This window comes from Protopterus annectens, chromosome 2.part1 (assembly GCF_019279795.1).
Source record: "Protopterus annectens isolate FY-2018-M chromosome 2.part1, PAN1.0, whole genome shotgun sequence".
NCBI classification, from domain to species: domain Eukaryota; kingdom Metazoa; phylum Chordata; order Ceratodontiformes; family Protopteridae; genus Protopterus; species Protopterus annectens.
In genome coordinates this window covers 1,111,764,817-1,111,789,816 of record NC_056729.1, presented here as the reverse complement: position 1 = coordinate 1,111,789,816, position 25,000 = coordinate 1,111,764,817, and the positions used below count along the sequence as shown (strand labels likewise).

General features: G+C 38.6%; 1 protein-coding gene across 2 annotated transcripts in view; it reads right to left on the bottom strand.

Moving 5' to 3' along the window:
• RUNX2 (RUNX family transcription factor 2) overlaps positions 1-25,000 on the bottom strand; it is a 433,997-nt gene that overhangs the window by 21,273 nt on the left and 387,724 nt on the right. The window contains exon 6 of one of the 2 annotated variants that reach the window (XM_044062655.1): positions 21,390-21,551. The exons of the other annotated variant lie outside the window; for it this stretch is intronic. Coding sequence (XP_043918590.1) covers positions 21,390-21,551 — 162 coding nt within the window. The remainder of the gene's footprint in view (positions 1-21,389; positions 21,552-25,000) is intronic. 2 annotated transcript variants of the gene reach the window in all.

Sequence of the window (25,000 nt, the reverse complement as noted above, 5' to 3'; positions counted from 1 at the left end):
GACAAACTGAATAAAAGTCTCCCTGATAACTGCCTTTCTTGTACTTTAATCTTTACTCTTTGTTCTTCTGTGTTTGAAGTCTACAAAAAGCATTAATTAAGTAGGGATACTAATTATCAAAATATGAAGGGGGACACTAAATATGGTATGTTCCGCACAGAAAGAGATTCTACATTGCAGACTGTAAAAGAAAGAAAAGTCAGCCAATTACCATGTGTTTACCTGATGATGCAATAGGAGAATGGTAGTCCGATGTATAGTATAGTCATCACTTCACTGTCTAACAATAACCACTCTTTTTCCATGCTACCACCCAGCTTAAAACAGAACTCCATAAAACATGACGTATCTTGGTTAGGGCTACCATTATTAAACTGAAAAATAACAAAAAAAAAAAAAAAAAAACAGAAAATGTTCTTGTGCTAAACAAATGGCCAGTAAAACTTGCGACTTGTGGTATACAGAACAAAGAGATCTTTCTTTTTAAACTGTGTACTACCAACCATTAAATTTTTCTCTCATGTGTTACATTCCCTGCAGCTTTAGCCTGATGATCTGGAAGTTTAACTTGAAATCAAAACTAAACACATGAATTTCCATGCTATACAGGAATGGATAAGATATGCAGGGTCATGTGGCAGGAACGAACCCACACGGTGCAAGGAACAGGATAGGTAGTGCAGCTGCAGACAAACTTGAGCAGAGTACAAAACAGAAAAGAATATTTATATAAAAAAAGCTCAATGGAAAAATATTTCTAAATATGGACTACTGGAACTTTGAAAAAGATTGAATTTTTATTATAATTTTTCAAGTGCCAAACATATTGGCTTTATTCCTGAGAAGCTGTTGCTTAGAAGGTAACAGTATAGCAAGTATAGTAAAGACAAATATATGGGGCTAATGAATTTTCCTACTTAAATATTGTATTGTCTAAATAGTTACAGAATTTAAACCCAGATCCCTCTGTTTGCAGATGACAGCCACAAATTGCAACTGTTCAGCTGGGTAATTGATGAGCCTATTTACTTTGTCAGAAATGATGTCACCTAACCATGATGCAGACTACAGAGATGAGAGTTCTGTTTTTGGTATAGTTATGCAATACTGTACTACTAACCAAACTGCATACACCGGAGTGATATAGGTGAGCAAATAACTGTCTGTGTGTGTGTGTGCGCGTGGGGGGGGGCAAGAAGCAAAAAACTGTTAGTTCTTCAAATGCTATTTCTTCAGATGTACTTCACATTGTATCTGCTGTACATCGCTGTACACATCCTGAAAGAGAAAAGAATAGTACACTTTCATTTAGCTTCCCAGTTACTAATCCACTTCACTATATTCCTCCACATCTACACTTAGGAAGCTGGAATATGCATGTGCCTGGATGGCCATCAATCTCTGTGCAGAAAAAACATCAGACTTGTCAAATTAGTTTCAACAGCTCCTGTTTTTCATTGTAAAAAGTCTAATTAATAGCGCTAAACTGTGAAACTGTGTATAAGAAAGTTTTCCCTGATCAGAAAGGTTGTGTAACCTGGTAGTGCAAAACCCCTGCAAAAATTCTGTTTTTTTTTTTTTTTTTTTGTATTTAGAGTCAGCTGTGGAAATGTTGACTATTTTTTCCTTGTTAGAAGTAGTTTACTTTAACACTGATTCTGTAACTAGCCATATAAACAAATATGATGGATTACAGACAAGACATCAATAATTCAAATTGTCAAACAGAAAAAAAATCTGTTCGACATTATCAGTTTATCGAGCAACAGGGAATTTGCCCTTTCCTCACTGTGGTGTGATTTCAGGGGTGGTACATATAATTAACAGGGGATGTAGTGGGGTACAAGGGGACTTGCCCCTTGCAAAATGAAGTGTTTAGCTGTGCGTTTTTTTGTAATTTTCAATCAGCTGGTAATCAACCAGTTGTGCTTGATCACTTGACGCTCTGTATGTTTTTTTCAATACATGGGCATACATCCAATATGCTATATATGTCTACTGCTACTAATGTGTTGACAGTAGTTCTCCCTTTGGACTGTCTAAAGAATAGCCAACATAAGTCAAGCATCAAAAGCAGTTCTGTAAAAATCTAAGAAAGCTTCTTTAACTATCCTAGCATAACAGTTGCTAGCCTTTTTTTCTTAAAATCATAAATATTTGCTCAATGCAAAAGTTGCAGCTCAGCAGGTTTCATTGAAGAAAAGTTACTGCCCACAGGATGAACTATTTGTTGCTAGTAACCAGTCTACATAGAAAGAAAAAGCACGGGGCCTAACTTCTAATATTAAATACTGGCTCCCCAAATACTGCACAGCTACAAAGCCAGATGAGCAATCAGGACAGTATGCTGTAAAAAATTTTAAATTATTTTAATAAGCAAATGTATCTTGATTTTCTGCATCATTCTAGGCAAACCTTTTAAGAGATGAGTAACTTTTCCAATAGACTGCAACACCTGGTTGGCTGCAACACCTGGAATTTTACATTCAACAGAGTGCACAGGTTGTAGATTGTAGAGTAATGAAACCTGCATTAAGTATTGCCAGACAAGATAGAACAGTCTAATTCAAGCATTCAGCATTGTTCAAATTGCAGTTTCATGAAAAAAAAAATTAAAGTGTTTATTTTGGCTAGTAGTGCTCTTTAGACAACAGGCAATAAATTATGAGGATAATATTAATCTGCTGAACTATTGCTGAAGGTACTAACAGCTAGCTTATATGCCATCTCTCAAGTAGCAAAGAACATAAGGCAAAAGAGGGCCATTTAATTACCCAGACTTCACATAAGGCAACTTTTACGTAAAACAGACCTCAGTTGTCTTGGCTCTGTATAACAAGCCTGGAATGTGAACAAAAGAAGCAATTGCTGCTGAGTCAGGAAGTAATATACCTTCCTGTGTTGGCAATCAATTTCCATTCTTCTTTATGTGCCAACTCTCACATCCTAAGTGAAGAAGCAAAAGGTTTTAAAATGACCTGCTGCCTGCTGCAGAAGTAACTGTTTTAATGTTACACGTGCTTAAGACAAAGGTTTACATACCAAGCAAGCACTGAAACACAACAGGCACTAGCTTGTGGCTGTTACTGCAGTAGTTTTTTTTAAAGAATCATTCTGTTTGTATAACAGTCTTTTTTCTTACCAGGGGTTTTAAGTAATGTTTCAAACATATTTCAAGTTTCTATGGGACTGCAAATGTGAAGGGCTTTTGAATCAATTCACCAGCCTTAGTAACAACTATAAATTATTGGACACCTTTGCAACACCATTTAAGTTTGTTAGTTTAATTGCTGGAAAAATTCCACTTTAAATTCTACAACAGATTATACCCCTAAAAGTCAAGCTGGTCTGCACTACAAGAAGTGTAAAGAAGACAAAGAATTAAAACAGAAAAAAATTATACAAGACCAAAGAAACTCAGTGGTTACTAAAAACCTAAACACAATAATAAAACTGGAATCAGATATAAAAAAGTGATTTAATACATTCTGAACCAGTGCCCTTTATGTCAGGAAGTGATAAAAATACAACTAAATGTATATCCCTGAAATCCTTAATGAATGGCATATGTGGACTTTTTAGAAATGTCCTCCAGCACCCCTGGGTCAAAAGAGATACCTTAACTGGAAGCTTTTGCCAAACCACTTCCACACAACTTGGGCCTCATCAGAGAAAGACAAACCACAAGGTTGTGGAACTTGTGGTACTGGAAGTTGTTTTCATGCAGAATATCCCACTGATGACATCAATACAGGCATGACCATATCCAGCATACTGGGACTCCTGATGGGTCATTGCTATTTGTATGTTTAATAAAGTATTTAACTTTCTACTAGATTAATGTTGTCAGTGTTCATCTGTCAGGTGGACTAAAACAAAGCATGTTTCTGAGTAATGAAACTATACGTCTACAGCAGCCTGCAAGTTTTGCCCTGACTGCAGGAAGTCAGAATGGACTGAAACCAATTACATGGTTTATGATTAATTTCTTATGCAAGTCTGCAAACTGCCAAGCAGCTGTGGAATAATGTCTAGCATTATGAAATAAAACTGAACTCACATTTACCCCTCTTCCCATTAGACATGCCAAGAAACTGTGGCTACTTTCTTGTGGGTCGTCAGACAATTCATTGAAATCCACTTCAGCAAGGGCCCATTAAAGTGAAAATTAACAAGTCTGTGCAACCTCATACTGGAGAAAATTAAAACCATCCACAGATGACCAGCAAATAAGTCATGCAATCAATCTAACACTGAAAAGTATACCCCTTAAAAAACTGTCATACACACAGCTCATGATAAATAATAAATGCATATTGCACACCCGCAATACTCCACAAATTCAATGCATCCAAATCACCATACTGCCCACACTGTAAGGACCAGGTAGCAGACCTAATGCATATATTTTTTAGTTGAAAACGTGTGTATAAACTCTGGAATTCTCTCAAGATACAACTGCAAAAATGTTCTTACTAATGAAGCTATACATAGCTCTCAAATGGTTAGACCCTACAAATATCTTTAGGGAGGGATTAAAAAAAATAGCTATAAAACATCTTTCAGCCCATAAAATAGTAATGGATAAAAGGAACAAAAATATGAAAGCCCGAGAAATTTAGGAACAAACCTTTAACATCATATTAGCATAAAACATCATACATACTACATAGTAACAAGGTACAAAGGAATCTAGAAATATACACACGATCACACAGTCAAACTATGTTCTTGAAATCATTATTGTATGTGCTGTTTTCAGAACAACGGAACTAACTGAGAAAGCATCTTTGTATATAGTGTAAATAGATATTGTATGACCTACATGTTACTATATTGACTACAATGTATAACACTCACTGATGGTCATGCTGTAAGAATGGAAATGATGTGATTTATATAAATTAAAAAATGAAAATAAAAATTATTGAAAAAAAAAGTCTGTGCAACCTCAGAGTAAGTTATGCTAAGTAAGGGACTGGGGACCTTTCACCCAGTTGTTTAGTTTTGCCTTTCATTTTTATTCTCACAGAAATGGGATGTTTCTAAAGGAAATCTCAATTTAAAACACTAACTCTTCCTGTGTTCATCAGCAAATTATTCTAAACCCACTGCCCTATGCATGCCATCTCCATTGTGCAAAATGCATTTGATTATTTAATGATTCCAGTCATTTACACTATTGCAATTTAGACTGCCACATCCTAACAGCAATACAAAGACAGATGAAGCACTACCGCAGTGTAGAAGAAACAAAGCAGTCTAAGAGATGGTACACGCTGGCACTGCCTGTGTGACTCCATGGATTTGGTGCTCTATGGCACACAGGGAAAATATAGGCAGGGAAGAAGATGAAACCCTCATACAAATAAACAGAGTAGTTGTGTGCCCTGAAATTCTACCGAGATAGCAGAAATGGAAACATTGCTGCAATGTATCAGCTCAGGTTTAACACTGACTTTCTACCACTATGCTATAGAAGCACCATAGTTAGTGGTACCATGCATACTCCATCAGTGCACTACTTTCATTTTGTTGTTATCACCCACAACTATACCATAATTTTTCAGTCTCTGAACCCCTTTTTTACCTCCTGATTCACAACAGAAAGTGATTCAAATTTTGTATATTCTGCAAGACTGACTTACACCAGTTCAGACAAATATTAGTTTCCTGATATCAATTTCAATGGATAAAGCAATGAATTGGCAGCCCTTGATTTTCGTGCTCCATCACAATAATAACATGAGACCTATACTGTACCTCTTCTCTCTCTATTACCTCTGTAGTGAGACCTATACTGTACCTCTTCTCTCTCTATTACCTCTGTAGTGAGACCTATACTGCACCTCGTCTCTCTCTATTACCTCTGTAGTGAGGCCTATACTGCACCTCTTCTCTATTTGTTACCTTTGTAGTGAGACCTATACTGCACCTCTTCTCTCTCCGTTACCTCTGTAGTGAGACCTATACTGCACCTCTTCTCTCTCTGTTACCTCTGTAGTGAGACCTATACTGCACCTCTTCTCTCTCTGTTACCTCTGTAGTGAGACCTATACTGCACCTCTTCTCTCTCTGTTACATCTGTAGTGAGATCTATACTGCACCTCTTCTCTCTCGGTTACCTCTGTAGTGAGATCTATACTGCACCTCTTCTCTCTTTGTTACCTCTGTAGTGAGACCTATACTGCACCTCTTCTCTCTCTATTACCTCTGTAGTGAGACCTATACTGCACCTCTTCTCTCTCTATTACCTCTGTAGTGAGACCTATACTGCACATCTTCTCTCTCTATTACCTCTGTAGTGAGACCTATACTGCACCTCTTCTCTGTCTATTACCTCTGTAATGAGACCTATACTGCACCTCTTATCTCTCTATTACCTCTGTAGTGAGACCTATACTGCACCTCTTCTCTGTCTATTACCTCTGTAGTGAGACCTATACTGCACCTCTTCTCTCTCTGTTACCTCTGTAGTGAGACCTATACTGCACCTCTTCTCTCTCTATTACCGCTGTAATGAGACCTATACTGCACCTCTTCTCTGTCTATTACCGCTGTAATGAGACCTATACTGCACCTCTTCTCTGTCTATTACCTCTGTAATGAGACCTATACTGCACCTCTTCTCTCTATTACCTCTGTAATGAGACCTATACTGCACCTCTTCTCTCTCTATTACCTTTGTAGACAGTCGTCTTGCTGAGACATTACAGAATATATCAGTATGTCAATGGCATGTGTCAAATGTTCACCATTAAGAATACAACCCTTTAGTTACAAGCTGTAACTGGAAATGCAAGTGCATCTAACAAGCATTATTTACCAATTCCATGTGTGTTGAGGAGAAAAAAGTCAGTCTAACAGCAAAAGTGCACTCCTAAATGCGAGAGTGATACCACTGTCAGCACTCAGTGTAGCTCCATCACTGCAACTTTGCACACGGTCTTAGTTGAAGCAGAGCCATGTCAGTGTTTCTTCTTACCTAAGCCATATGCCCATTATACAAAGGTATCTCAAGGCAGGTTGCTGTGGATGGGTGGTGCTGCAATTGGTAACTAAAAAGTGTGGGAATTCTGGCATCTGTTAGTATGAAACACCACTCATGAAAACCCTCACAAAATAGCCAAATCAAGATACAGCCTCATAATGACAATGCATACTTAAAGGAAAACAGCATAACTGCATTTACATTTTGTGGAGAATGTAACTGACCTGAGGGCTGCATCTGTAGAAACTAGTATTAAATTATGGTATTAACAATTTCACTTCAAATATCAGTGTAATAATATTAATTTCCTTGTTTAAAACAAATATTTAGGATAAAAAGCCATAATTTCCCTTATGTTCCTGGTTTCTAAACAATTTATATAAACAGAAGGCAGAGTGGTGAGTGTAGCTGAGTCATAGAAGAGGAGTTAAGTACAAATCTTCAGTTATTGGATGTGTGGCAGTTATATATTCTCCCAACATCTATGCAGATTTCCTCTTGGTGCTTAAACTTTCTTTCTACATTTGAAAGACATATTGCTTAAGAGGAAAGTCTGCTGTAAATTATCTACGCAGATGCAGCCTATGCTACGATTCAGATCAGATCTGAAAAGGGTCTGACTGAATTAATACACTTAAATTGTTAACAAATGATTCACTAAATGAGCAAACATTCTTGTTAAAGTGGTTAACTAGATATGTATTTGTAAAATTTTCTAAAATATCAAACATATAAAAACACAGAACATTTGCACTGTCTGAATAACAAACGTGTACAGTCCTTCCAGACAGCAGGCTTCTAAATGTAATGAAAATGATGGAACTAGGTAAGACTGCAATCCAAATTGTAGCTTGCTACAGATCCCCCACCATACCCCAAGATTCTCACTACACCTTTCTAAACATACTGGAAAATATTAAGATAGAACCAAACACCCTAATACTGGGTGATTTTAACTACCCTGCCATTAACTGGGAAAACTACTCATGTCCCAACACCTTTCTAGCGGTTCTTGGAATTCATAAATTCCAGCCCTGGATCAACTAATCCATAGTCCTACCAGGGGCTCCAATATCCTAGACCTGAGATGGTCATTACCAACATGGGAAATCAATGCTCCATACCTATGGTCACCCCTCGTTAGTCAGGTCTGACCATAAGCTAATCACCCTTAACATCCACATCCCACCCCCACCCCCAGTAAAGAAACCACCATAAAAACTTCTCCAAAGCCAGCTTCATGCTACTCAAGTCAGAGTGACAAACTTCATGGCACCCATGCAGGCAGGGAACTGAAACTGCTGAATCTACACTAAGGCACTGTCTGAGCACATCCACTCATGCATGAATCGTGCCATCCCAAATAGAACCAAAATGCTCTCATCCAAAACAAGGAAGCCAATCTGGTGGTCCCCTGCCATAAACAAACTTTACAACAAAGGAAACTTTTTGCAGAAAGAGGAAAATCAGGATGCAAAAACTCCCTTACTAGCCTCAGTAAGAAACTGAGATGCCTCATAAAATCCTCCAAAGCTAGTTACGAAAATAAAATTGCCAAAGATTCCAAAGACAACCACAAAGCATTCTATAACATGTCAAAATCTAAATGGCAATGCTCCAGATCTGCTCTGAGCTAAAACAGAATGGCATTAAATATACTGATCCAAGGATATTGCCAATATCCTGGCAGATCGATTCAGTGCCAACTTCACCCCTCTCACCCCTAAATGGCCCATCTCAATACGGAAGATTGCCATATTCCAGTAATAATGACCACACAGGTTTAACGCACTCTCTAAAGCCAGAATACAGCATCCATGGGACAGATGACATCCGGGCTGTGTACTACATGAACTACAATATGAACTGGCACCTCACCTAAGTGTCATGTTTAATCATAGCCTCACCTCAGGTTTACCGTGCCCACTGAGTGGCGCAGAGCTACAGTTATCCCAATCCACAAGGGGATCCACCTTGGATCCCGGAAACTACCGTCCCATCAGTCTGACAAGCCTTATCTGCAAGGCCATGGGCGTATTATCATGGAACTTATAAACAAAGACATTGGCAACCTTCAAACACTGGACCCCACCCAGTTTGGGTTTGTGAAGGGCGATCTTGTCTCCTGAACCTGATTAACTTCTTTGAATCAGTCTCCAGAGCCATGGACAAGGTAAGGTGGTCCACACAGCCTATCTAGACCTTGCCAAGGCCTTTGACACCATCCCCACTCTGGAATCATAGATAAACACTAAGTTGGGCATTAATCCCTATGTCACCCAATGGGTTGCTAAATGGCTTACTGATAGAACCCACACTATAAAGTAGCTGACTCCAAATCCAGCTCCAGAGACCTTATACTGCTCTTCTCTCTCCGTTACCTCAGTAGTGAGACCTATACTGCACCTCTTCTCTCTCCGTTACCTCTGTAGTGAGGCCTATACTGTACCTCTTCTCTCTCTGTTACCTCTGTAGTGAGACCTATACTGTACCTCTTCTCTCTCCGTTACCTCTGTAAGGAGACCTATACTGTACCTCTTCTCTCTCCGTTACCTCTGTAAGGAGACCTATACTGTACCTCTTCTCTCTCCATTACCTCTGTAGTGAGACCTATACTGCACCTCGTCTCTCTCTATTACCTCTGTCGTGAGGCCTATACTGCACCACTTCTCTATTTGTTACCTTTGTAGTGAGGCCTATACTGTACCTCTTCTCTCTCTCTATTACCTCTGTAGTGAGATCTATACTGTACCTCTTCTCTCTCTATTACCTCTGTAGTGAGATCTATACTGTACCTCTTCTCTCTCTGTTACCTCTGTAGTGAGACCTATACTGTACCTCTTCTCTCTCTATTACCTCTGTAGTGAGACCTATACCGCACCTCTTCTTTTCTCTGTTACCTCTGTAGTGAGACCTATACTGTACCTCTTCTCTCTCTATTACCGCTGTAATGAGACCTATACTGCACTTTGTCTCTCTCTATTACCTCTGTAGTGAGGCCTATACTGCACCTCTTCTCTATTTGTTACCTCTGTAGTGAGACCTATACTGCACCTCTTCTCTCTCCGTTACCTCTGTAGTGAGACCTATACTGCACCTCTTCTCTCTCTGTTACCTCTGTAGTGAGACCTATACTGTACCTCTTCTCTCTCTATTACCGCTGTAATGAGACCTATACTGCACCTCTTCTCTGTCTATTACCTCTGTAGTGAGACCTATACTGTACCTCTTCTCTCTCTATTACCTCTGTAGTGAGACCTATACTGCATCTCGTCTCTCTCTATTACCTCTGTAGTGAGGCCTATACTGCACCTCTTCTCTATTTGTTACCTTTGTAGTGAGACCTATACTGCACCTCTTCTCTCCGTTACCTCTGTAGTGAGACCTATACTGCACCTCTTCTCTCTCCGTTACCTCTGTAGTGAGACCTATACTGTACCTCTTCTCTCTCTCTATTACCTCTGTAGTGAGACCTATACTGCACCTCGTCTTTCTCTATTACCTCTGTAGAGAGGCCTATACTGCACCTCTTCTCTATTTGTTACCTCTGTAGTGAGACCTATACTGCACCTCTTCTCTCTCCGTTACCTCTGTAGTGAGACCTATACTGCACCTCTTCTCTCTCCGTTACCTCTGTAGTGAGACCTATACTGCACCTCTTCTCTCTCCGTTACCTCTGTAGTGAGACCTATACTGCACCTCTTCTCACTCCGTTACCTCTGTAGTGAGACCTATACTGCACCTCTTCTCTCTCGGTTACCTCTGTAGTGAGATCTATACTGCACCTCTTCTCTCTCTATTACCTCTGTAGTGAGACCTATACTGCACCTCTTCTCTCTCTATTACCTCTGTAGTGAGACCTATACTGCACATCTTCTCTCTCTATTACCTCTGTAGTGAGACCTATACTGCACCTCTTCTCTCTCTGTTACCTCTGTAGTGAGACCTATACTGCACCTCTTCTCTCTCTATTACCGCTGTAATGAGACCTATACTGCACCTCTTCTCTCTCTATTACCTCTGTAGTGAGACCTATACTGCACCTCTTCTCTGTCTATTACTTCTGTAATGAGACCTATGCTGCACCTCTTCTCTCTATTACCTCTGTAATGAGACCTATACTGCACCTCTTCTCTATTACCTCTGTATTACGCTGTGGTGTCATCTTGCTGAGACATTACAGAATATATCAGTATGTCAATGGCATGTGTCAAATGTTCACCATTAAGAATACAACCCTTTAGTTACAAGCTGTAACTGGAAATGCAAGTGCATCTAACAAGCATTATTTACCAATTCCATGTGTGTTGAGGAGAAAAAAGTCAGTCTAACAGCAAAAGTGCACTCCTAAATGTAGAGTGATACCACTGTCAGCACTCAGTGTAGCTCCATCACTGCAACTTTGCACACGGTCTTAGTTGAAGCAGAGCCATGTCAGTGTTTCTTCTTACCTAAGCCATATGCCCATTATACAAAGGTATCTCAAGGCAGGTTGCTGTGGATGGGTGGTGCTGCAATTGGTAACTAAAAAGTGTAGGAATTCTGGCATGTGTTAGTATGAAACACCACTCATGAAAACCCTCACAAAATAGCCAAATCAAGATACAGCCTCATAATGACAATGCATACTTAAAGGAAAACAGCATAACTGCATTTACATTTTGTGGAGAATGTAACTGACCTGAGGCTACATCTGTAGAAACTAGTATTAAATTATGGTATTAACAATTTCACTTCAAATATCAGTGTAATAATATTAATTTCCTTGTTTAAAACAAATATTTAGGATAAAAAGCCATAATTTCCCTCATGTTCCTGGTTTCTAAACAATTTATATAAACAGAAGGCAGAGTGGTGAGTGTAGCTGAGTCATAGAAGAGGAGTTAAGTACAAATCTCCAGTTATTGGATGTGTGGCATTTATATATTCTCCCAACATCTATGCAGATTTCCTCTTGGTGCTTAAACTTTCTTTCTACATTTGAAAGACATATTGCTTAAGAGGAAAGTCTGCTGTAAATTATCTATGCAGATGCAGCCTATGCTACTTCTATCTGGGATCAGATCCGAAAAGGGTCTGACTGAATTAATACACTTAAATTGTTAACAAATGATTCACTAAATGAGCAAACATTCTTGTTAAAGTGGCTAACTAGATATGTATTTGTGAAATTTTCTAAAATATCAAACATATAAAAACACAGAACATTTGCACTGTCTGAATAACAAACGTGTACAGTCCTTCCAGACAGTAGGCTTCTAAATGTAATGAAAATGATGGAACTTAGCACAGATACAACTAAATACTAGAAGTACGTTGTCTGTCGAAGTGTTAAGAAGGTGCTTGGTGGCTTGGGTGGAGTTAAAACCAAATGAATCATTTTAAAGAAATCTTGCAGATATTTGCCTGCAAAGCTTTTAGAAGTCTTATAATTAAGTATGTAACCATTAGTTCTGTAGATTGAATGAGGTGTAGGGGCTGCTATGTAAGCAAAAAACTGGTCTTTCAGTCAAGTCAGTCAGAAAACTTTCTAGCAGTCTCTCAGAATTTCAGACTCCTTTTCTGCATGTCTGTGGAAGTGAAGAACCAATCAGCTGTGACAGCAGGATATCCCTTCATAGCGACAAACAGCAGCCCTTCAGTTTTTATCCTAGGCCCCAAAAGGAAGAACAGATGAAAGACACAAACTTTGCGAACACCTACTGATCCACACCAAAGTCAACACACCCACTCAGCAAACGCTGCTAAACAAAATAACAGCAGCAACTATCAACAAAAAACAGGGAAGGTGGGGGGTGGAAGGGTACTGCCAGTAAGGCAGTGTGTTCTACAAACCTATACTGTTACAGGTAAGTGGGACTGACACAACTATACTATGTTCAACAAACACATTGCCTTACTTGTATTCACATGATTCCCAAAGCTTACCCAACCTGGATAAGGGTCCAGGAGTCCTGAAGAATGGTCCTAGCAAAGCCTGCTCTGGATCTAGGAAAAACATCCAGTTTGTAGTGCTTCATGAATGTATAGACAGAGGACCAAGCTGCTGCCTCAAGAATTCTTCTGGAGTCCTCCTGTTTCCAAAATGCTAGAAAAGAGGAAAAGGCCCTAGTGGAATGTCCCTTTACTTTGCCATGATAGGTGTAAAGAAATACAATACCAGAGGACAACCAATGAACAATGGTTTGCTTACAGACAGATTGACCTGTCTTTGCTCCTCTGAAGAAGATAAAAAGCCTTTCAGTCTTCCTAAAGGGCTTTATTCCGTCAAGGTAGTACCTGAGCTGCAGATGCACATCTACGATATGAAGAATCATCTTTCCCTCAGTCTTAGGTTCAAGAACAAACACAGGAAGACATATGGACCGATTAAGAGTAAACTCTGAATCCACTTTTGGCAAGAAAGGATTAGTGCGCAACTCAACTCTATCCTTGTGTAAAACAAGATAAGGGTGCCCCAGCATGAAAGTTTGCAGTTCAGAAACTCTCCTTGCAGATGTCAGAGCAATATAACAATTATAAAGGGTTATAAAACCTTGAGAAAATAAAATTCAGCTTACCCCAAACAGGAAAATCTTTTAGTAACAACAGGACATGAAGTACTGCAAAGATGTATGCATACACACACATTCTACCTGCTATAACCAGAAATAGAAAAGGCAGAGGAAGGAATAAAATAGCCTAAAGGGTACGTTATCTGAGCTATGGAGAACAAAAAAGCCAAAATAAATTAGCCTTTTCAGAGATCCTTCTTTTCCAGTGGCACTAGAAAAAACTGAAGAGCTGCTCTTTGTTGTTGTGCAGGACTATCCTACTCATGCAATTGATTGGTTCTTCACAATCACAGACCATGCAGAGGAAGGAGTCTGACGTTCTGACAGACTGCCAGGGAAAGGCTAGTAGGGCATGACAACCCGAATGCCAGTAAGACAGTGTGTTTACTGAACATCTTTTAACTTTCTTGAAGTGCTTCTTTATTTCAGATGGATCATTTTACCAAGTGCTGGGAGAAAAGAGCAAAGACCATTTTCAAATATAATTTCTGCAGTAAACTGACATTCAGGTTTCCACCATTAAGAGAAAAGTGTGCACTCTAACCTAAGCTTAGGATGACTAGTAATTTGATCCTTTAACTTTGAAATATATTTCTTCCCCATCTAGCCTCTGTGTAGCTTACCTCAACATCACTGTTGGCAAAACCATTTAAAGTTCAGCTAAGAGTACAGCAACAGAGTTAGTATCTAAGAGCATCTGAAACGGTTCAACCAAGGAGCCCATAATATTTTCCTCAAAGAAAATTTTATTTCCTTTTTTCCTGTTAACGAGGTAATGAATAAATACATTATAATAATATAATAAATAGTATAAATGAAATTGTTAACTAAAAAAGAAACCTATACTATTTTCAACAGTACACATGTGGTACTAGGACCATATTTTCAGCAGTACCCATTGGGTATTAAGATCACATTGAGTCTGTGATGTTCTGTGATAGTAAAGAAAATCTCTTTCTCAAACATGAAAAAAGCACAACTCTAAGCTATTTAAAATGAACAGTTTCTCTGTGATTCTTTTTGAAAGGAAAGAAAATCTCCTTTTAAACATGAAATAAAGCAAAATCCTAGTGTGTTCAAATACACTAGGCAACTTGCTTAGCTACCAAATCCTCAGGATATAATTGAGTGAGCTCAGTCCAATACTAATGTTTGTTACAGTTTTGGTTAAAAAGAAAAAAAAACTTCCAAACACCTGGCAGAGATGTAATCGGGTACGCAATAGAGGATGCACAGGAGAACATATGTTGTGCAACAAGTATGAAACGTATTAAGAGCAGTGCTTTGTTTTCAGTGCGCTTCATCAAGTTTTTCCTCCACCTGTCATTCTGCAATCTGGTTCCTAAAACAATCTGCTGCTCTTCAAACTGATACCATTGTCTTCAAACCACATAACTGAGGTGTACTCATATTTTGTGGGGGAAACTGGAACGGATAATACACAATGTTCTCTAGACAGTTTTTTAGTTCAATCTGGAGAACGTACAGCCCCTCAGGAGAATGTGAATGTTGCTTTTAAGAGAGAAGAAGGGATATCCAGGTTCTGGGAAAAATGGGAGGAAGACAGAAGCAAGCACTGTGATAATCCTTTTGGTGCTGTTGGTTGAAGATTTACTTCCTCATTATCATCGGAGAACAAGGTACTGTTTGAACAACTGCAAAAGTTAGTATGGAAGGAGACTTCTGTATTTTTCAATGCACAGAGTCTCCAGAGATATATTGAACTGGATATCACCCTGAGAGGTTTAAGAGCATACAGAAATCCTTCTTCACAGTTCAATTTAAATAATGAAGAAGATAAACAAGTTTCATCAACAGTGAGTTACAGCAGCTCACATTTGTTCCATTGAGTGGGTCATTACACTACTTGAGAGGGACAGGTTAAAACAATAGAAATTGAAAGAACAGATAGCTCAAACCTGTTCTACTTTGTCTTCCTATTCGGGTTCAGCTTGTTTGGACAGTTTTTTTGTCAGATATAAATGCAAAGTTGAGAGCCTTTGAATCAGATATTGTTGAAAGAAAAAAGGTTAAACTGATGAAAGACCTCAACGACTATGAGAATGGAAGAGCCTTTTTAGCTAGAAACAACTGGAAAAGACCCCACATTCATGTGAGGTTTGAATAGGAAGAAGGAACTGTTAATTGGCATAAGCTCATTTTCAGCGTCAGAGGGTCAAGACACTTCTGTGGAGTGGAAAAATGATGGGAATAATGATTATCCCCTGCTCCCTATGGCACAACAGACAGAACAATTTTACCGTACATTTCGGAGTGTCCACAATGATCAATGAGGAGGTTTCCAGGGAAGAAAATGGATGCATGAACTGACGGCAACGGTTCAGAGAGATTACCAGACACAACAGCATCATAAAAGAGATAAATGGTGAAGAATTACCTTTTAAAAGTTGGATGGCTGCAATTCATATATTATTAATTTATCAGGAAAGACTTTATCTGATGATGAATATGCAGTTTTAAATTGTGGTCTAAATTTTATACCCACTGTTTTACCGCATTTATATGAAATTAAGTGTGATATTTTTAAGCTCGTTAGGAAACTGCATTTAAAAAACTTTTTAAGTGTATTTTTCAGGATAATAAATGTACTAATATACATGATAGTAGTGATAGTATGAGTAGTGATTCTGATATGGAACCTAATGCTTATTATCTTTTAGACACTAGTCATATTGAATACAAAAGTACTTTTATACCGCCTTTTCTGCATGAAGGGGTGCAACATTTCTCTACAATGTTAAACTTTGCAGTTGAAAAAGAATTTTCTCAGTTTATTAGACAAATTAATGTTACTTATAATTTGACCAAAAATGAATGGAAAGCATTACAGTCTTTAGGCACAAAAAGGGAACTAATATTTAAACCTGCAGATAAGGGAAATAGGTTAGTTGTAATGCATTATTTACAATATTTAGATATGTGCTACAAACATTTGACAGATGAGGAAGTTTACTGCAAAGTTGAGTTTTCAGTATATATGGAAGCCCTGAGAGAATATGACAGATTATTAGAGTACTGATTGGCTAGACAGAGGGACCGAGCTAGTAAAGATGTGCAGCAGGTAACTGTGATAAAGGATAATGAGGGAAACATGCTCACAAGCGCGGAGAATGTGTTGAGCAGATGGAAAGAGTACTTTGAGGGGCTGATGAATGAAGAGAATGAGAGGGAGAAAAGGTTGGATGATGTGCGGATAGTGAATCATGAAGTGCAGTGGATTAGCAAGGAGGAAGTAAGGATAGCTATGAAGAGGATGAAGAACGGAATTTGTATCTGAATTACAACAGAACAGATTTAATTTACAATTTGATGGGTTGACGTGGTAGTAGATGTAAGTGATGGGAAGAGTATTAGAACATCAGTACATAGGAAATTTAAAAATAGAATTCAGTATTTACAGGGACAAAGTTGCCATGCACTCCATACTCTACAGGCTTTACCATATGGGGAGTTTCTAAGAGTACAAAGACTTTGTAATAATGATGTTGAATTTAAAATAGAAATAGAAAGCACATGTAAGATGTTTATGAATAGAGGTTATAATAGAGAAGTATTGGATAAGTGCTGGGATATGTTTTGGGGGGAATGTATGAAGAGTGGTCAGAAAAATGAGAGGTTGTTGATGCAAGACACAGAAATAATACATATGAATATAGACAAAATATATTTTGTTACTACATATAGTGTTTTTAGTTTCAAGTTAATAAAGTTGGTGAAGTTTTATTGGGGTTACTTGACATCTTTGAGAGACTTTTCCAAGTGGGTTAGTCGAGTCCTCATGATGTCTTACAAGAAAGGAAAAAGTATTAAGGACATTTTAGTCTGTGGAAAATTCACTATTCCCTCAGTCACCATCCTGGCAATTATGACACAATATGGAATTGTACCCTGTGGGAAGTGTAAAGGTTATAAACATGTAGTTAGGAGCTTCCCAAAACTTAATGGCCTTAGATTTAGGCTGTAAAGCTTATATGGATGTGATGCAAAGGGCATTATATATATATATATACCCTAAAATGGCCCTGTAATAAATTTTATGTGGGAGAAAGTAAGAGACCATTTAAGGTTAGATTGTTAAAACATATAAGGGGTACTAGTAATGTAAAAAAGGAAAGTTCTATAGCTGAATATTTTAATAAATTCCATAGGATAGAAGTTGTAGGCCTACAGAGTACAATCTTAAAAAAGTTTGATGCTGGTCAATATGGCAGTGTCTGTATAAAAAATATGCTGTTATATAAAGAATCTGTGTATATTTTGAAATTTAGTACTTTGGTTCCAAAGGGGTTAAACATGGAGTGTAATTGGAGATTTTTTTATATGATTGTTTAATTAATGGATTAACTACTCAGTCAGTGTGAATATATATGGCAGGTGATTTTTTAACATTCTACTCCTTGAAGGCTTTTGGCCAAGACATTAAAGAAATATTAAATAATTTGTTTGGTTACTTCTCCCGTTCGATTCTCGGCTGGAGCGCCTTCTGTGTGGAGTCTGCATGTCCTCCCCGCGGTCGAGTGGCGTTCGAAAGACATGCATAGAATGAATGGGCGTGCCTTCGTTGAAGGTTGGGTGTTGAGCTGGCACCTCAGCACCCGTTAAAAAATCTACTGCCAATCATTAGCGGACCAGAGTCCCCTAACCGGGAAAAGCGGAAAGAAGAAGAACTAACTGGCTGGCTTTTTTTGTTTTATTCTGTTTTACATTGGAATAGTTCTGTTTGCACTCATGTTTACGCCTGTTACAACAAAGGGCATGGATTCCATTTCAAAATGACTCACTAACAAATTCAGAGATCCAACAGTAACACATCTAGTTCCACGGACTAATACTAGCACAGCTTGATACAGGCCCATTTGCTGCCTCTAGTATCTGCTGGATAAGGAACCATCAGATTCTACAGAAGTGGAGTTGATATAAGACCATTTAATAAAGGGTACCCAGCTTTCACTTATTTAACATTACTTTAATGATTATGGTATTACATTTTTATGTTCAATGGTTACTATGAACTTGATATAAAGTAGTGCTGGCAAGAAGTGATTATCAAATAGTATCATTACGCTTGGCTACTGCTGTGTGCAGTGGATTTTCATTGTTAATTCTGCTACAAATCAGCTAATAAGCAGATGAGACTGGATGGTGGTATTTAAAACTACATCTGTTATTTGCTGAACAAATTGCTCAGTACTACTGCTCCTCCCATTTCTAACTTTAAGGGGCCCCTGAGCACAATGAACTCTCGACCTAAACACCTTGTTCTTTTTGCACATCCATAATGGGTTTCATACCCTATTCTTTGCCCTGAAACTTCCTCCTTTGCAACATAGGTTCATAGGTATTTACTAGGCTAATGACCACAAGAGCCTTTTTAAGCCTAGCCATGTATCCCAAATCTATAACGAGTTCAGATACCCTTGATAAGTGTGAGGATGGGCCTGGGAGATGAAACGTTTACAGGTTACCTGTTTGCATCAGAGACATAGGTGGCAAAACAAGGATGAATTTCTGGTTTCATATCCAATTGTCCAAGTTGCACTTGAATTAGATTAGGGAGGAAATCTTCTTCATATGAATGGGGAGCCAGTTCCATAGAGAGGGCAGTCTCTGGGATGCATACCTCTCTCTCCAGCAGGTCCTATTTATATCACAGGCAAGGTTTAAGTCTTTAGAATGGGTAATTCTGGTACTGCTTGTTTTGTGGATATGCAGGAGGTCCATCAGAGTGGGGTCTGACAATGCCCTGTATGCCAGGCATAGATCTCCCCTCAAAAGCCTGTAGGAGACAGAATACAGGGACAGGGCCTTGAGGCAGTCTGCATAGGACATATTACTTACTCCCTGTATTCTTTTAGTGAGGAACCTCTGTGGATGTTCCAGTTGTTGGATATGCCTGGTTAGGTACATACTAAAGGGATCATTGTATTCAATGATAGGTCTGATGAATGCCGAATACAGTGGAACAATGACTTTCTTGAACTTAGATCTCATACCTTTGTTTATACGTTGTGCAACATAGAATAATTTCCTCACCACTGTAGACACGTAATGATCAAAGGCTAGATTACTATCTATGTGTGTCCCTAAGTCCCTGACTACTGGGTCAACTCTAAGGGGTGTGTTGTCAATATAATAGTTACCAGGGATGGATGACTTCCCAAAGGATACTATTATGCATTTCTTGACATTTAGTTTTAGTCCATGACTCTGATACCCGTTGTTTGTCTGTGTCAGCCCCTCCTGAAGAACATTTGTGTCAGTCTGAGATTCAGTGACAGCTCCTAATTTGTAATCATCTGAAAATTTAGTCAGCCAGAGACCACTGACATTGGCCTTGACTTCTGAGAAGTAAATGCCATAAAGGAGCTGTCCAAGGACTGATCCCTGAAAGACTCCACTTGTGACTGGCCTCTTTGTAGAGGTGGTCTCTCCAATTTTAACTTCCTGGGTCCTGTCTGTGAGCCAGTTGGTTATCCACCGGGTGACATACGGGTTTGTACCCAACCTCTTGAGTTGTCAACAATGCCCGAGTGGAGTATTGTGTCAAATGCCTTGGCCAGCTCAAGGTAGGCAGTGTGAACAATTTTGCCCTCATGCATTGCTTTGGTGACCTTCTCAAAGAAGTCCACCAGGTTGAGTAGGCAAGATCTGCCCTTTACAAAACCAAACTGCGTTGGGTCCAGTGTCTGGAGGTTTACTATATCTCTGTTGATCATCTCCATGATGATTCTTTCCATGGCTTTACATACAAGACTAGTGAGACTTAGGGGTCTGTAGTTTTCAGGGTCTGTAGATACCCCACCTTTATGCAGAGGGATGACTGTTGCCTTTCTTCATTTATGTGGCACGAAGCCTGTTTGGAGGCTACAGTTAAATAGTAATTCCAGAGGCCATGACATTTAGAAGGCATCCTGGGATACTGTCTGGGCCCACAGATGCAGTGTTCTTGGTCTTAGCGAGAGCATTAAGGACCTGTTCCCTAGTGATAGTACGGGGAGTTATATTCGGTGGTATTAAATGAGGGAAGGTTAAGAGGGCGAGAGGGGTAAAGTTGGAGTTGAATTTATCAGCCAGGAGGTTTGCAATATCTTCTGGCTCAGTATAGGTGGCTCCATTTAAAGTGAGCTCTGTACACAATTGTGTATTGCCTTTGAGGTTGCGGACGTAGCTAAAGAATTCTTTGTAGTTGTCCTTGGCCTGGGAGGCCAAACTTACCTCAAATGTGTTTCACTGTGATTCAAACCTGAAACTGACATTCTACTCAAAACTCTGCAGTTTTACAGTGAACTTCCACAGTCTACCACCACCTTCCAGTACTGCCTACATCTGATAAAAACTCCCAAGTAAAACTCAGCAAAAGTTCGTTCAAAAATGTATGGATAAAATGCAAATATAAATAAACACATGTCACAGTGGAAGAAATTTTCCCATTTGTTTGTTTACCAACTAGTCAGTCAAGTTTCACAGTTAGTTGCTGGTAAAACAGGTCACAGTCAAAAGACCTGTCAATGAATGACCAATCTTTCTTTCCTGAATCCTACACAGATGTTTATTGTCAACCAAGCTGGTGGTTTCCTTCTCCAATTATAAATGGCATATCTTTAGTTAAGGTAGTATTGCTGCTGTCAGCATGCTGTATTGCTTACCAAGTGAATCACCTCAGCCTCTGTGTACATCCTTGCAAATACCATAACCCTTCCATGATTCATTAGTGTGCATTCATATATGTGTGTGTTTGTCTTACATACGCAATCTGTGCATTCATTTAAAAATGCACAATCTACTTTTAAATAAACTGCAGTGCCAAGGAGAAAGTGTTTTACCTGACAGGCGTCTGGGCACATCGGCGATGGCAGGAAGCCCTGTGGCGCGGGAAGAGGACAGGGGGGTTGTGGAATGAATAGATGGTGACGTCATCTGGCTCAAATAAGGTGAGTAGGATTGGTCATATGACCATGGAGGGGACGACTGTGCCTGCCTGGGGTCTAGAAATAGAAAAAAAAGGAGAGAAGTTTAGGGATCCTGCATTTTGTGTAAGCCATACATGTCTAAAATAGTTTTCTTTTGCAGTTTACTCTCACTGAACTGTCAAGGGGAAACATCAGACAATACCCACCCTTACAAACTAGAATACTAACCTTAGCTTAAAGCTCTTCTACTTATGTTGTTTAGATAAAGAAATCACATCAATAAACATTATAAATTTGTAGTAAAGCCATTTCATATACATCCTCTCAACAGATGTGTTCTAGCCCAGTATCTCACATCAAAGTTAAATGTTGAGGAGCATTGTTTTTGGATTAACTGCTCACCTCAACATAAAGAAAATGTATTATACTTCTGCATCATGCTGTTAAAGTTCCTTTTGAATCAGTCTTGCAGAGAAATAATTTATTTTGAAGTTCTAGAACTAACTGATATTTGACTTTCACCAGGCAGTATATTACACCTACCATCTTAGAGTAGTCAGTCAACACTGACCTCATTTTTATGGCCTTCACATCAAGAACATTCAATTCATATCAAGCCAAGAATCTTAGTCAAACTGCACAACAGTAACTGTCCGTTTTTTTTCCTCTGCATGAGATCCATATTTACAAACTATGATAGCCTTAACTTGCACAACAGGGGTGTGCACTGTTTGCAGGACAATACACATATAGGCTGACCTGTTCAGCTGATTTTTATAGCACATGACTGCCAGGAAGTACTTAAAAAGGCATGCCTTTACAGTTACGTGTTTTACTGGGGAGATGACTATTCAATATATGTAATGCATATGAAAAAACTTGCACAATACATACAGTGCAGCAGTACTGTGATTGTGATAACTCTAGTATGTGAATATAATGCACACACACACACACACACACACACACACACACACACACACACACACACACACACACACACACACACACAAATATTTATAAATAGATAAAAGTGCACACATGTATGTGTATAAATATATGCATATATAAAATATATTTATATACAGTGGATATAAAAATTTACAAAACCCCCGTTAAAATGCCAGGTTTTTGTGCTATAAAAAAATACCACAATAAATCATTTCAAAACTTTTCCCACCTTTAATGTGACCTATAACGTATACAATTCAATTGAAAAACAAACAAATCTGTTAGGGGAAAAATATAAAAAATAAAAAACGTACAATAAGCTGGTTGCACAAGTGTGCATACCCTTAAACTAATACTTTGTTGAAGCACCTTTTGATTTAATTACAGCATTCAGTCTTCTTGGGTACACACCTGCCATCAATTAAAGAGACTCTAACCCCAAATAAAGTTCAGCTGTCCTAGTAGGATTTTCCTGACATTTACTCAGTTGCCTGCTACAGCAAAACCCATGGTTCGCAGACAGCTTACAAAGCATCAAAGGGATCTCATTGTTGAAAGGTATCAGTCAGGAGAAGGGTACAAAAAATGTCCACAGCACTGGATATACCATGGCACACAGTAAAGACAGTCATCAAAAAGTGGAGAAAATATGGGACAACAGCGACGTTGCAAAAAACTGGACGTCCCTTCAAAATCAATGAAAAGGCAAGACGAAAACTGGTCAGGGAGGCTGCCAAGAGACCTACAGCAACACTGAAGGAGCAGCAGGAATTTCTGGCAAGTAATGGTTGTGTACTACATGTAACAACAATCTCCCGTATTCTCCATATGTCCGGGCTATGGGGTAGGGTTGCAAGATGGAAGCCTTTTCTTACACAGAAAAACATCCAAGCCAGGCTAAAATTTGCAAAACAATACATCAAGTCTCCCAAAAGCATATGGGAAAATGTGTTATGGTCTGCTGAAACCAAGGTTGAACTTTTTGGTCACAATTCCAAAAGGTACATTTGGCGCAAAAACAACACTTCTCATCACCAAAAGAACACCATCCCCACAGTGAAGCATAGTGGTGGCAGTATCATGCTTTAGGGTTGCTTTTCTTCAGCTGGAACTTTAGTCAAGTTGGAGGGAATTATGAACAGTTCCAAATACCAGTCATTTTTGGCCTAATACCTTCAGGTGTCTGCTAGGAAGCTGAAGATGAAGATGAATTTCACCTTTCAACAGGACAATGGCCCCAAGCATACATCCAAATCAACAAAACAATTGATTCACCAGAAAAAAATTAAAGTTTCGGAATGGCCCAGCCAGAGCCCAGACCTAAATCCAATAGAAAATCTGTGGGGTGACCTGAAGAGGGCTGTGCACAAGAGATGCCCTCGCTATCTGACAGATTTAGAGCACTTTTGCAAGGAAAAGTGGGCAAATATTGCCAAGTCAAGATGTGCCATGCTAATAGGCACCTACCCAATAAGACTGAATGTTGTAATTAAATCAGAAGGTGCTTCAACAAAGTATTAGTTTAAAGGGTGTGCACACTTATGCAACCAGCTTAATGTATGTTTTTTATTTTTTATATATTTTCCCCTAACAAATTTATTTTTTTTTCAACTGAATTGTACAGGTTATACATCACATTAAAGGTGGGAAAACTTTTGAAATTATTTATTCTTGTCACAATTTTTTATATCACAAAAAACTGGCATTTTAACAGGGGTGTGTAAACTTTTTATATCCACTGTATATATGTGTGTGTGCATGTTTGTGTGTTTATATGTAATATATATGCATGTGTGCACATGTTTGTGCGTGTGAGTGTGTATGCAGATATATATGGGTTGCAGGCAGTTAGCCAAATGACCAACTATGACGACATTTGTTTGGCCAACACTATTTGGTCAATACAGACAGATGGTTGATAGGTGTGCAAGACTGACAATCTCCGGGTAGGGGGACTATTCCCTTAACCTGGGATTGTGTGAGCTCAGAGATAGAATATATTAATTAGCGGGGCAGTGGGCTGCAAAAACACTTGCATTTGGTATACTCTACATAGGGGTAATCTATGAGCATGCACAGAATGCGTCAGAATTTGTTTTGACGTTTTAATGTCATTCTGGTTGTCGATGTAGCTGATCATTCAACACCAGCGGCCCTACACCCACAGGTGTCTGTATGTATATACATATACACACACACACATACACATACATATACATATATATATATATATATATATATATATATATATATATATATATATATATATATATATATATATATATAGATAGATATATATATATATAGATATATATATATGGATCTATTTCAGTAGATCGAAATACCATAACATCGAAACAAGACGAAAACATCACAAATTCACATCTATGAATATTAAAGTCGAATGTTTTAAACAACGAATCAGCTAATGCAAATGTCTGGAAGTCACAGGAGGATTTGAATGGACACTGCTCAAAATACAGAAACAAATCTATATATTAATACACATAATCAAAAAAATACTTGTCCAATGTTTTTGCAGGTGTGGGGGCAAGCCCCCTCACACCCCCACA